We start from the raw sequence: 14,273 nt of genomic DNA on the forward strand, positions 1-14,273 counted from the left end.
CCATTTCCTAGTTCCCCATTGTTATTTCCCCAGCCACCTTCTCTCAGGAGCCTATGTTCATCATTTGTTGTCAGCTAGCAGTTTGTTATTCTGCTTGTACATAGACTTTTCTCTGCTTCATAGAACTGCTGTCTTTGGCCATAAAATTAAGTTTTGCTTCCCAGCAAACCGAAATGGTAGACCCCCAGCTTTAAACTTAGAAAATAATTAGATCACATTTAGTGAGATGTAAGAGTGAAGGTGCAAAAAAGAAAGACTTAGTTCATAAGACTGCACTGTGAGTAAATCCCTTATGCTGAATATTTGACTAATCATGGCATCTGTTTCTTCTGCAGTAAATACAGCTTGTGAATAGCATGGGGGTGAAAACACAACGTCCTCGGTGTTTTTTTGACATAACTGTCAATAATCTGCTTGGTAAGGGAAATATACTATAGCAATTATGTTACTTGCATGAATACACAAACTTTCAATATACAGAAATGATCATGCTTCAGGTTTAGCTTTTTGAGTTCATTTTGTTGTATTATAATTGCAAACATTTTACTGACGTTGTTCTTTAACAATCTGCCTGTTGGTTTGGAACTTTGTTGCAAGTTCAAGTTGTGCGGTTAAAGAAATACGTACATTTATTGGGAATGTGAGTGGAATGTATCGTAAGTTTCAGAACATTATCACTATAAATTAATAAATCATAATGTGAAAGGTTAACGATGCTGTCCTTCAGGAAATACATGGCAAAATAAAAATGTGTATTCGAGTATTTTGCTCCAAAATTTATGGTGAGGGCTCTTGTGTTGCAGTGTTAGTGTCCCTAACTCTGAGCCAGGGGGCCTGGGTTCAAATCCCACCTTCTCTAGAGGTGTGTGATAACATCTTTGAGCAGACTGATTTTAAAAAAAATAATCTAGTGTTTTGTGTCAACGTCAAGCAATCTCATGTTCTGTGTAGCATAGGTCAGATGCAGAAGAAAACACCCTTTGCACATTCTCAGCATGGTGCATTAACTGAAGGTCTACAAGATGCTCCTTCCTACTTCCATGTAAAATTTCCACTTCTCTCCAAGTGTCTTTCTTGAATGAAGTTGTCACTTTGAGTTGCGAGGATTTTGATATTGTTTTGCGTATTGTTGATAAAGTTAGTAACTAAATGAATGTAATATGACGTTAATGTAGCAATAGAACTTTTATTATACTGTTTAAGACTTTGATTTTTTTTACAGTAGGCAGAGTTGTCTTCGAATTGTTTTCAGATGTGTGTCCAAAGACTTGTGAGAACTTTCGCTGCCTCTGTACAGGTTAGTTGGGAGTGTGGAGTGCTTTGAACTAGAACTAAGAAAGATGTTTTGGTTTTGTTGGATGTTGAATTGGATCTTCCAATCTGGGAGGGAATCCCTAATTTCTGACCCAACTCAGACAAAATGTCAACCACTTGTCTTTGGAGGAATTTTCTGGGTGAATGTCTGAGGTAGGAGCCTTCCCTGTCAAAGTATCACACATCCAATCCAGAAATCAATGCACGGGAAAAAGAGGACTCCAGAGGCTGACGATCAGAGTCGAGAGTGTGGTGCCGGAAAAGCACAGCAGATCAGGCAGCATCCCAGGAGCAGGAGAATTGACATTTCGGTCATAAGCCCTTCATCGAGAATGAGCCTTGTGGACCGGGGATCTGTGAGGTAAATGGGAAGGGGGTGGGACTGGGGGAAGGTAGCTGAGAATGCAATAGGTAGATGAAGGTGGGGGACAAAGTGATAGGTCGGAGAAGAGGGTGGAGCAGATAAATGGGAAAGATGATGGACAGATCAAGAGGGTGGTGCTGAGTTGGAGGCTTGGGACTGGGATAAGGTGGGGGAAAGGGAAGTGAGGAAACTGGTGAAATCCACATTGGTCCCGTGTGGTTGCTACCGTCCCCCCAGCCCCCACCCCATTCCATTTATCGCTCAGACCCTGGCCCACAAGCCTCATTCCCGATGAGAGGCTTATGCCCGAAATGTTGATTCTCCTGTTCCTCAGATGCTGCCTGACTTGCTGTGCTTTTCCAGCACCACACTCTCGACAGAAATCCATTCAGGCAGCAATGGGGTGCATCGGTGCTGAAACCAAAATCCCTTTTGCCGCAATCCACCACAATCCAAGGTTAAAAGTCCTAAGCCTACTCTAAAGCTACTGAGAGAAAATAAGTGAAGGGATAGAATGGCAGATAGGAAGGGGGAGTTGGGAGCAGATGGGAAAAAAAGTATAGGTGATAGGGCTGAATGTCTGGTGGAGCTGGCCAGGGTGGTCGCACGTGACTGGGTGAGGGCTTGGGGTATAGCAGAGGCTGTTGGTTTTAGGGGGGTGGGGGTGGTTGCTGAGGTTTGGAGATGGTCACAAGGGTGGCTGGGGTGTTATGGAATATTAGGTTCGGATGAGGCATTGAGTTTGTTATGTGGAGGCCAGGGGAATGCATGGAGATTGAAGTTCTGCATGCCTGCATGTCATAGAGCAAAGGGTGTGCGGAACCCAAGGAAGCTGGTGGCAGGTGCCAAAGCATGTGGGGGTCAGTGCTGGTGAGGGCACGGTGCAGATACCTTCTGAGAAGTATGTTGGAGTTGATGGGGTTACGATTGTGGGATTCAGGATAGGATGGATGGCAATACGTGGCGATCAGTAAGATGTGGGAGTTGGTCAAGATTGGTTGGTGGGTGGGCATGGAAGCTGGGAGATGTCAGGTTTCAGTTTCAGGAGAGATTGGTTGCGATTGTGAAAATTGTGGGAGATGAGAGATGGTTACAGGAATTGGAGTGCTCGGTGACTGGGAGACTCTGACTACTGCAGGAATAGGGACAGTTCATGGTAATTATGGAAGATGGTGTGAGTTTAGAGCAACAATGGGAATTTGGGGGGGGGGGGGGTGGGGGGTTCAGGGTCAGCTGTGAGTGTCGAAGGGAACTGGGGACATCCGAAGGAGTTGGAGGGAGGGTGAATTTGGAACATTGGAGTTGGCAGATTAGGCTGTTCAGTGATGTGGGAGTAAGGCGAGGTCCAGGACAGCTGTGGAGATTAGGAGGCATCTGTAAGAGTTATGTTCGGCAAGGGGTGAGTAAATGAGTTGAGGAAGGTGTTAGGGGTGGATGTCAGAGGGGGGGTCATGAATGGGATGGATTTGGGAGTCAAGTGGACAGAGCTTACAATATATTGGGTCTGTAATGCATGGAAGTCGTATGGAGGTGAAGGAAATAAGGTCTGGGCATGGTTTGAATTGGTGCCGGGGAACTGATATTGTGGTACGTCAGGAGTCAGTTATATATTGAGTCATTCTTTTAATCTGTCTAATGTTTCCTGCCTAACTATTAGGTAATTAAAAGTTAGCCCTCCAATTATAACTCAGTTGGGGACCCACTTGGAGTGGTTCAGACAAAGTATCACACAGTCCTGTCTTAGGACTTGTTCTTTGTCCCAACATGCCAGTCCTTTCTATTTGTCAGCAATAACTATCTTCCTTTTGGAAGACCTGTTTGGAATTGTTTTGATTTTATTGTGAATGACATGTTCTTACTTTTGAAAAGCAACAGTTTAAAATTGTTACATTTTATTGGAAAGTCTGTATTTCTACTTCAATTAAAGGATGACAGCTAAAGCATTAGAGCATTATTAAACAACTAGAAATAAGGTACATTTATATAGAACATTTATCTGTGTTCATTTACTACTTGGAAAAGCTTGCCTCATGGTATCCCAATTTTCCATTATTCTGACTTTTTTTCTCCAAAATAAATGTCTTTGGCACTTTCCGTAACAATGTGGACAATGTAAATTTGTCATTCTACAATTCCATCCTCGTACAGTGGTTATTTGGTATCAACTTCTGTTGTGTCTCTCCCAGCTCTACATTATTATTTCTCTCAATTACAAAGAAATTTCATGATCTGAAAAATGCAATTATTTTAGCAATCTATCTCTGTCAGAAGGTAGTAAGCACAACAGAGAGGCTAATGTTCAAGTAAGTGTTTTCTGCATTGTGGGAATGGGTTTCATCTTTTGGATGGGAGATTGACCTTTCTTTCAGGTAGATACAGAATAACGTATTGCCCATTTTTAAGAAAAATGGGGAGCTGTTTCTTGAGTCTTGGCAAACATTTACTCCTCAACTTACACCAGCAACAGGATTAATTTATAGAGTGCCCTTAATGTGGTAAAATATCTCCATGCCCTTCACAGAAGCGTTCTCAAACAAAATTTGACACTGTGTCACATAAGAAGATCTTAGAAGCAGTCTCCAAAAACTTGTTGAATTTGTAGAATTCCTTAAAGGAGATGAGGGAAGGAATTACAGCACTTAGGACCTTCAACAGAATGCATGTGTCGATGAGGAGTGAAAATCTGATGTGTGACCAAAATTGGATGAGCAAATATATCTCAGAGGACTTTAAGGTTGCACAAGGTGAGAGATGGAGAAGGGCAATACTGAGAGATTTGAAAACAGAATTTTTTAATTGAGTTATTGGAAGCAGAATCAACATATGAGTCAACAAGGGTTATGAGTGAATGTCAGGTATAGACAGGATAGATTGAGTGAACCCTTAGAAGAGTACAAAGAAAGTAGGAATATACTTAAGAGGGAAATCAGGAGGGCAAAACGGGGACATGAGATAGCTTTGGCAAATAGAATTAAGGAGAATCCAAAGGGTTTTTACAAATATATTAAGGACAAAAGGGTAGCTAGGGAGATAATAGGGCCCCTCTGAGATCAGCAAGGCGGCCCTTGTGTGGAGCCACAGAAAATGGGGGAGATACTAAATGAATATTTTGCATCAGTATTTACAGTGGAAAAAAATATGGAAGATATAGACTGTCGGGAAATAGATGGTGACATCTTGCAAAATGTCCAGATTACAGAGGAGGATTAAAGGTGGATAAATCCCCAGGACCTGATCAGGTGTACCCAAGAACTCTGTGGGAAGCTAGAGCAGTGATTGCTGGGCCTCTTGCTGAGATATTTGTATCATCAATAGTCACATGTGAAGTGCCGGAAGACTGGAAATTGGCAAACGTGATGCCACTGTTTAAGAAGGACGGTAAAGACAAGCCAGGGAGCTATAGACCAGTGAGCCTGACCTCCGTGGTGGGCAAGTTGTTGGAGGGAATCTTGGGGGACAGGATGTACATGTATTTGGAAAGGCAAGGACTGATTCGGGATAGTCAACATGGCTTTGTGCATGGGAAATCATGTCTCACAAACTTGATTGAGTTTTTTGAAGAAGTAACAAAGAAGATTGATGAGGGCAGAGCAGTAGACGCGATCTATATGGACATCAGTAAGGCGTTCGACAAGGTTCCCCATGGGAGACTGATTAGCAAGGTTAGATCTCATGGAATACAGGGAGAATTAGCCATTTAGATACAGAACTGCTTCAAAGGTAGAAGACAGAGGGTGGTGGTGGAGGGTTATTTTTCAGACTGGAGGCCTGTGACCAGGGAAGTGCCACAAGGATCGGTGCTGGGCCCTCTACCTTTTGTCATTTACATAAATGATTTGGATGCGAGCATAAGAGGTACAGTTAGTAAGTTTGCAGATTACATCAAAATTGGAGATGTAGTGGACAGTGAAGAGGGTTACCTCAGATTACAACAGAATCTGGACCAGATGGGCCAATGGGCTGAGAAGTGGCAGATGGAGTTTAATTCAGATAAATGTGAGGTGCTGCATTTTGGGAAAGCAAATCTTAGCAGGACTTATACTCTAAATGGTAAGGTTCTAGGGAGTGTTGCTGAACAAAGAAACCTTGGAGTGCAGGTTCATAGCTCCTTGAAGGTGGAGTCGCAGGTAGATAGGATAGTGAAGAGGGTGTTTGGTATGCTTTCCTTTATTGGTCAGTGTATTGAGTATAGAAGTTGGGAGGAGAAAGTGAGGACTGCATATGCTGGAGATCAGAGCTGAAAATGTGTTGTTGGAAAAGCGCAGCAGGTCAGGCAGCATCCAAGGAGCAGGAGACGTTTCGGGCATGAGCCCTTCTTCAGAAGTTGGGAGGTCATGTTGCGGCTGTACAGGACATTGGTCAGGCCACTGTTGGAATATTGCATGCAATTCTGGTCTCCTTCCTATCGGAAAGATGTTGTTAAACTTGAAAGGGTTCAGAAAAGATTTACAAGGATGTTGCCACGGTTGGAGGATCTGAGCTACAGGGAGAGGCTGAACAGGCAGGGGCTGTTTTCCCTGGAGCGGCTGAGGCTGAGGGGTGACCTTCTAGAGGTTTACAATATTATGAGGGGCATGGATAGGATAAATAGACAAAGTCTTTTCTCTGGGATCGGGGAGTCCAGAACTAGAGGGCATAGGTTTAGGGTGAGAGGGGAAAGATATAAAAGAGACCAAAGGGACAGCTTTTTCACGCAGAGGGTGGTACGTGTATGGAATGAGCTGCCAGAGGATGTGGTGGAGGCTGGTCCAATTAACATTTAAAAGGTATATGGATGGGTATATGAATAGGAAGGGTTTGGAGTGATATGGAACGCCTCATCTTCCACCTCGGAACACTTCAACCCCAGGGCCACCACCAGACGCCTGGAGGAAGAACGCCTCATCTTCCGCCTCGGAACACTTCAACCCCAGGGCATCAATGTGGATTTCAACAGTTTCCTCATTTCCCCTTCCCCCACCTCATCCTACCTTCTAACCTCCAGAAACTCGATCCCCTGACCTGTCCGGACTTGTCCGACCTGCCCAGCTCCTTTTCCACCTATCCACTCCACCCTCTCCTCCCTGACCTATCACCTTCATCTCCTTCCCCACTGACCTATTGTACTCTATGCCACTCTCTCCCCACCCCCACCCTCCTCTAGCTTATCTCTCCACGCTTCAGGCTCTCTGCCTTTATTCCTGATGAAGGGCTTTTGCCCGAAACGTCGATTTTGCCTGTCCTCGGATGCTGCCTAAATTGCTGTGCTCTTCCAGCACCACTGATCCAGAATCTGGTTTCCAGCATCTGCAGTCATTGTTTTTACCTTGGAGTGATATGGGCCAGGTGCTGTCAGGTGGAACTAGATTGGGTTGGGATATCTGGTCGGCATGGACGGGTTGGACCGAAGGATCTGTTTCCATGCTGTACATCTCTATGACTCTATGAAGTAAGTTAGAGAATATGGTGAACATAGTTTGAAATGGGTTTAAATTTATTGAAGGTACAAGATGGGAGGCCAAGCAGGAGAGTATTGTGCACATAATTAAGCCTAGAGATAAACAAATACATTGTTTCTTGCAATTTAAGACATCAGATGTAAGCAGTCTTAGAGGTGAAAGCAAATAGTCTTAATGATGAAGATAATATTTGATTGAAAGCTGACTTTGGGGTAAAATGAGATGCCATTGTTTAAATGGGCTGGTTCCGCTCTCTGTGGTTTGGGAGATCGATGGTACTGGTGGCTAGGAAACAGATTTTTTGCTAGTTCTTGAAGATATTGGCTCCAATTTTTCAAGTAATTACTGAGAGGAAGTTCCTTTTTAACCTCTGTTAGTTATTAGATCAGTAACATTACAAATCAGAAATTGTGATGTGAAGTGATGGTGAGATAGAGCTGATTATCATTGGCATTATTGTAGAGTTTAATAGGTTTTCAAGTTGTAATTAAGGCATAGCTTGCGAGTGAGAAATTACAGTAGACCAAAAGTAGATCTTAGGGGAATCCAGAAGTAGTGGGGTGGAGCAGGAAAAGAAGACATTCCAGGCATATTCCCTGGTTATGACTGAATAGATCAGAATGGAACAGTTGAGGGATAAACAACTGGATAGTGGAGAACAGGGTTTGGAAGAGGATGGTGTGGTGTACTGTCAAAATCTACAGTCTGCGCAATAAGAATTAAGTGCAATAGATTACCATGATCACAGTCATACTGGATATTACTTACGTTATGGGCTATTGCACTAGTGAGGATATAAACCTGGTAGGAGGTTAAAACATGGGGTTACAAGCAAGATGGTTACACATTTTGAACATGCTGAAATTTTCAGGGATATTGTGGAGGAAAAGATGGTTGAAGATAGGGACATAGGAACAAGAGTAGGTTGTTCAGCCCCTCTATCCTATTCCACCATTCAATGACATAATTGATCTGTGGCCTAACTTCATTTATCTGCCTTTGGTCGATATCCCTTAATCTCTTTGCAATACAATTATCTATCTCAGATTTTAAATTAACACCTGATTCAACATCTGCTGTTTGTGGAAAAGAGTTTCAAACATCTACTGTAGAAGTGCTTCCTAAAATCTCTTTTGAACTATTTGGCCCTAATTCTCAGAATATGTCTCTTAGTTCTTAAATCCCCCATTAGTGAAAATAGTTTATCTACTCTGTTTTTGCTTGTTTATATCTTGAAGACTTTGATCAGATCATCCTCTAAACTCTGGGAAGAAAAAAAAAGCTTAATTTTGATCATCTTTCCTCATAACTTGACCCCTGAAGTTGTAGGCTTATAATAATGAAAGCTCATTTTACTCAGTCCAAGGTCAATATATCCTTCCTAAGGTGTGATGCCCAGATCTGCACACAATCCTCCAAGTGGGGTTGAACCAGGCTTTTGTATAACTGCAATAAGATGTCAGCATCCTTACACTCCTCTAGTTTTAAAAGCCAACAAGATAGGGTGGTATCACATATATATTTATCAGACTTGGCTGCATAAAAATTGCTCGTTTATTGCATTACAGCTGAGTGATGAGCTTTTTAAAATGCGTAATTTGGTGTAAATCACCTTGGGACATCCTACGGTTCTGAAACAAATACGTGTTCTTTATTTTTGTCCTTCACTCCCCATTTGCCATGCAATGGGTTAGTGTTAATTTATTTTCCGTCTCTATCTTACAGAATTCTTAGAAACAGTCACATATCAATATTGGCAGGATGTCATTTCATACAGCTTTAAGGGAGCACTCCACAGTTCGGTGCATTTTAACTATTGTTGGTGGTTTGTACCCACATGTTATCAGTGATGTTACCCTTTTGATCTCATTACAGGTGAAAAAGGGGTTGGAAAAAGTACGCAAAAACCTTTACATTACAAAGGTTGCCTATTTCACAGAGTTGTAAAGGATTTTATGATTCAAGGAGGTGACTTCAGTGAAGGTATGAAACCAGTAGTTTATAGTGCACATCTTAAAATTTGAAGTTCTTGGTCTTTCCTTCCAAAGCCTTCTCTTCCTCGCATGCTACTCATTATATAATTTTCCAGCCTGATTTTGTATAGCAGCGTTTGGTTATTTCATAATAGTGGTGGAGGCTTGCATGGAGTATAAGCTCTGGCATGGATCACTAAGGCAAAATGCTGCTCTGTATATTCTATTAACTTTTGACTTAAGTCACCTTTTTTCTCTCCTTCATTGCTAATGTAAAAACTGATGCAAATTGATGTTAATGAGACATAATGTCTAAATTTGCAATTTTCTACTTGAATTAGCTTAACTACTTACCAGGATTTGTGTTTCTTTTCAAATGTGTAGCATGGTATGTTGTTTCACTGTAGAGCAGTGCCATTCTTCATTGATTGCTTGGAGAGGAGATGGAAGAGGTATTAATAGAAATAAACCAGTTGTTTGAACACTTCTGTTTAGTAATAAAACAAGTGCTCATTAACTTCTGTATCTGACACTTTTGTGCTATAAAAACCCTGTGCATTTTTTTGTAACCAAACTGTTGTCAGAACCAGGACTTAGTCAAAATTGTGGTTGCTGTCCTAGTCTTTAGCATGTTTTCCATAATAATTGGTATTACTGTCCTTTATGCTTACCCACATCTGAGAACAAATCTCTTTCAATGAGTTTTGTGGTGCACTTTGCTTCTGAAAAAACCTTTGTAGAAAGTTTTGTTTCTTCGAAATTATGATGACCCTGCATTGCCGTGTATCAGTGCTCCTGTTGAAATATAGAGCAAATTATAAAGAAAGATTACATTTTACTGCTGTGATTGTTTCCTGTTAAATCAACTAGAATGTGTTTTTCATAATGTGATTACCTTCTTGCAATTGAAGTAATGTATATACTAAAAAAGCTAATTGTAATTTCATGAAGTCTTCTGTACCTTTAGGAAATGGCCGAGGTGGTGAATCTATCTATGGAGGGTTTTTTGAAGGTAATTTTTTTTTCCTTTTAAAATCGAAGAAGGAAAGTAGAAGTCTATTTGACCCTTCAAACATGCACTGCGGTTGAATCAGAAGATTATGATTGATTTACTTTAACTCCATCTTTATCCCATATCTGATAAGTGCAAATTAAGCATTGCATGGTGCTAGTGAGCAATATATCACAAGTTTTGTGTGTATGCTACTGATAACTTGATGTATTTATTTTCATGACATTTGTATGGGTTTCTAAAATAAGTATTAATTTTGGTATTTTGGGTCTAATTTACAACATGGCTTTTCAATTTTTAAGGATGAAAATCATGTTATGAGAGGAATGTTGTAAAATTTTGAGAGTGGATTTACGTCCAACTTCGATAGATTAATTCTGCTTGATAGCTTAGCTGCTGGAGCAGAGAACTGTAATGGACATGCATCCGTCCTGAAGTCACTTGTAAAAAGTGCTGAATCACTTAATTATGTGGAGAGACGAGAGAAGCTAGGATTGTTTTCCTTGAAGCAAGAAGAGAAAGGAGCGATTCAGTAAAATTCTCAAGGAATGTCAACAGAGTAATTAAGGCTAAACTATTTCCACCAATCAATGGTTCAGTAACCAAAAAAGGTTGATTTCATATTAATAATAAAAGAACCGGAAGGGAAATAAAATGTTTTTATGTTATAATTATTATGATATGCAACAAATTATACGAACAGTGGTGGAAAAAGTGGCAGTTTTAATAAAGGGTATTGGTATTTGTCTGAAGCAAAACTAAATTGCACGTTATTGGGAATGAGTTGGTGTATGGGATTAATTGAATGTTTTTTAACTGCCTATTCCTACACTGTATAGCTTTCTGACTTCCAGTCCAAAGCAGCAGGAGTACATTTTTTGTTTGGAGGGAGCACCCCATCAACTTATAATTGCAAACTAACTAGCTCTTTTGTTCAGGATCTAATTTAACACTGAGTCTCATAGATTGTGTTTTTACTGCTGGATGGGCCACAGTGATTTTTTTTATTTCTGTATTTTTCACTGTTCCCATACAATAAAGTGAAGAGTGTTTAGTTTTGTGATTACAGAGTTTACTCCTGATTACACTACACTTTATCGGGTAAATCCACTCAGTGTCACGGCAATTGTGAAGAGTTCTTTAAGCTTTTTGTTCAGTTCGATAAAATTGTCTCATTTCTTTGTTGGAAATAGATGAAAGTTTTGCAGTCAAACACAACAAAGAGTTCCTGTTGTCTATGGCGAACAGAGGAAAGGATACTAATGGTTCACAGTTCTTCATGTAAGATTTTTTGTTATCCTGTGGAAAATATCTGATTTGGACACTGCAGAATAGACTTAAATTTTCAGCTAGTTATGTATGCTTGTTATGATGTGGTCTCACTCTGGTATGAGAGGGCAAACAAGGATTTATCAGTAATTAATAAGAATTCTCTTGCTTTCTTTTTCCTTCAAAACGCTTGTTTTGTCTTTTTGTGACTTCACATGACCTCTGTACATGCAACTAATGTCCCATTTTTATTATAGCATTTTCTGTATATTATACAATGTTAATTTAGATTTTATAATATTTTATTGAACTGCATTTATTACATTACTTATCCCAAGATTTTTGTAATAAGAGAGATTAGAATAAAAAATATCTAATTTTTTTTTACACTTAAGGCAATTACGGAGAAAGGAATGAATTATGATTGTGATATTTGCCTTCACCATATGCATGATATTTTGTTGCTGAAAGTTTGAATTTCAATGCTTTTATTGTAGCTTTTATAAGTTGTCTAACTTTGTATTTCTAATTTCATGTGACGAACATTCATTTTTATGAATATTAAAACGTAAAGAACTACTAAGCCTGCCCCTCATTTAGATAGGCAAGTACATTTTCTATATATACAAAATACAACAATTATCTAAATGTTGCTTATAACGACATTGAAACTGTAACTGAAAATCAGTTTTTCATTCTCCCAGTGTACATGTGGTCTTTGGTCAAGTTATTTCAGGACAGGAATTAATAAGGGATGTGGAAAACCAGAAGACTGATGCAAATAGCAAACCATATGCAGAAGTACGAATCTTAAACTGTGGGGAATTAATTCCAAAATCCAAAGGTATGTGTGCGTGACTAGAGAGAAAGAGGAAGAATCTAGGAGCAAGTTAATGCAGATGCTGGGACCTGCACTGAAAACAAAAAATGCTGGAAATCACAGCTGGTCAGGCAGCATCTGTGGAGAAACACCAAGCTAATGTTTCGAGTTGAGGTGACTCTATGTCCGAGCTCTGATAGCTTGCTGTCCACTAATGCTGCCTGACCCACTGTGATTTACAGCCTTTTTTTGTTTTCAGTAAAGAGGAAGAATCTTTTGTTTTCTTGCCTTAGAGCTTGTTAATTTTTAATTTATAATTGGCTGAGACTTCTTATTGACATTATAAGGTGTTTATATATGATTAATCCTATAAATGACTGTGTGTTAATCATATTTTTACGATAAAACTGACTTGATACAACAATTTGGAAGATCAGCTGATTTTCACAGGTGGTGTCCCATCCACGTAATGGCCAAGCCTAACTCTGATTAGCTAATAGTGCTAATTAGATCACAAGGTATCAGGGTACAGTGAAAGTTGCCAATATGTTACTTTTGTTGAAAGCTTATAATAAAATTTCTGAATTTGTTTTTCAATGAAATACATTGTTTTGTTTCCTTTGTCTCTCACCCCGGATTTGGGCACTGAAATAAGTTTAGATAATTGCCCTTGAGAAATTGTTGGTGAGCTGTCTTCTTGTATAGCTGCAATCTATTTGGTCTTCAGGAGGGATATCTTTGTATGTAAATCATAGGTATAGGTGATGTTTCAAAGGTGGCGTACATTTTAATGAATGGATGTATTTTGCTTAACAAGCAAAAAAGGAAGAGAAGAAAAGAAAGAAATCTTCATCCCCTTCAAGCGAATCTGAGAGTTCTTCTGACTCAAGCTCTTCCTCAGAATCAGAAAGTGAAACTGATGAAGATTCGAAGAAAAGAAAAAAGAAACAACGTAAGAAGGAATCCAAAAAACGAAAGAAAGACAAGAAACGAAGAAAGAAATCCGAAAAGAAAAGGTTGGTGATAATGTTAGATGAAAGAACGTTACTTGTCCGGGACTCATACCATTCCGCAAGTACTAAATCTGAATATAAGATTAAGAATCATTTTTAGCAATTGAAAGCCAATTTCTTTTATACTGCAACCAGCATACCAACAAAATACTTCCCCTGTCACAAATTTTAATTTATTTATTGGCTGTGTACTTCGCCATCAAGTTCTCCCTTTTCCCATTTTAATCTCATGTCATGCATCATCCCACGTAAGGGGCTACGATGGAAATATGTTTGCATTGTTATTATGAAACTGTCTGCTAGGAGGCATTTGTCCACAATAACTAGTTATTCACTCCCCACCCTCTCGGCACTAAAGACTTCTGGAGGAGCGAGCATCCTCAGCTCATTGTTATCTCTTTTGGACACAACAAGGATTGATAATTTCTATCCCTGTTGGAAGCATAATCCCATTCGTATCACTACACTGAGATTATTGTCAATGATACACATATATTCCTTCTCTGATTATCTCTTTGATTTCAAGTTTTCATTTTTCCCAGTTTACAGAGAGTACTCCATTGTTCAAGCGTTTAGAAAATTTAGAACTGCACAGACTGCTTTACAGCCCACACAGCCTCTCCACTTTGCAGTTTACCAATCTCCGGAACATAGGACATTACGGTGCAGTACAGGCCTTTCAGTCCTTGATGTTGGAACAAATCTGAAGCTCATCTAACCTACACTATTCCATTCTCATCCATATGCCTACCCAATGACCATTTAAATGCCCTTAAAGTTGGCGAGTCTACTACTATTGTAGACAATGCGTTCCACACCCCTACTATTCTGAGTAAAGAAACTACCTCTGACATCTGTCCTGTATGTATCACCACTCAATTTAAAGCTATGTTCCCTCATGCAAGCCATCGCCATCTGAGGAAAAAGGCTCTCACTGTCCAACGTATCTAACTCTCTGATTATCTTCTATATCTCAATTAAGCCGCCTCTCGACCTTCTTCTCTGTAACAAAAACAGCCGCAAGTCCTTCAGCCTTCCCTCATAAGACATTCCCTCTATACCAGGCAACA

The 14,273-nt window shown here is 39.9% G+C and overlaps 1 protein-coding gene across 4 annotated transcripts in view; it reads left to right on the forward strand.

Annotated features, from left to right (window-relative positions):
• Positions 1-14,273, forward strand: part of ppig (peptidylprolyl isomerase G (cyclophilin G)) — a 49,483-nt gene that overhangs the window by 12,063 nt on the left and 23,147 nt on the right. For all 4 annotated transcript variants that reach the window (XM_043693654.2, XM_043693658.2, XM_043693655.2 and 1 more), the window contains 8 exons: positions 336-417; positions 1,223-1,297; positions 8,992-9,099; positions 10,057-10,101; positions 11,295-11,382; positions 11,945-11,974; positions 12,075-12,214; positions 13,008-13,206. In XM_043693654.2, the coding sequence (XP_043549589.2) occupies positions 357-417; positions 1,223-1,297; positions 8,992-9,099; positions 10,057-10,101; positions 11,295-11,382; positions 11,945-11,974; positions 12,075-12,214; positions 13,008-13,206 (746 nt within the window). In that variant the 5' untranslated portion in view covers positions 336-356. The remainder of the gene's footprint in view (positions 1-335; positions 418-1,222; positions 1,298-8,991; positions 9,100-10,056; positions 10,102-11,294; positions 11,383-11,944; positions 11,975-12,074; positions 12,215-13,007; positions 13,207-14,273) is intronic.

The sequence above is a fragment of the Chiloscyllium plagiosum genome, unplaced genomic scaffold (assembly GCF_037043375.1).
Source record: "Chiloscyllium plagiosum isolate Xiang-an unplaced genomic scaffold, Cpla_swu_hap1 HiC_scaffold_7, whole genome shotgun sequence".
NCBI classification, from domain to species: domain Eukaryota; kingdom Metazoa; phylum Chordata; class Chondrichthyes; order Orectolobiformes; family Hemiscylliidae; genus Chiloscyllium; species Chiloscyllium plagiosum.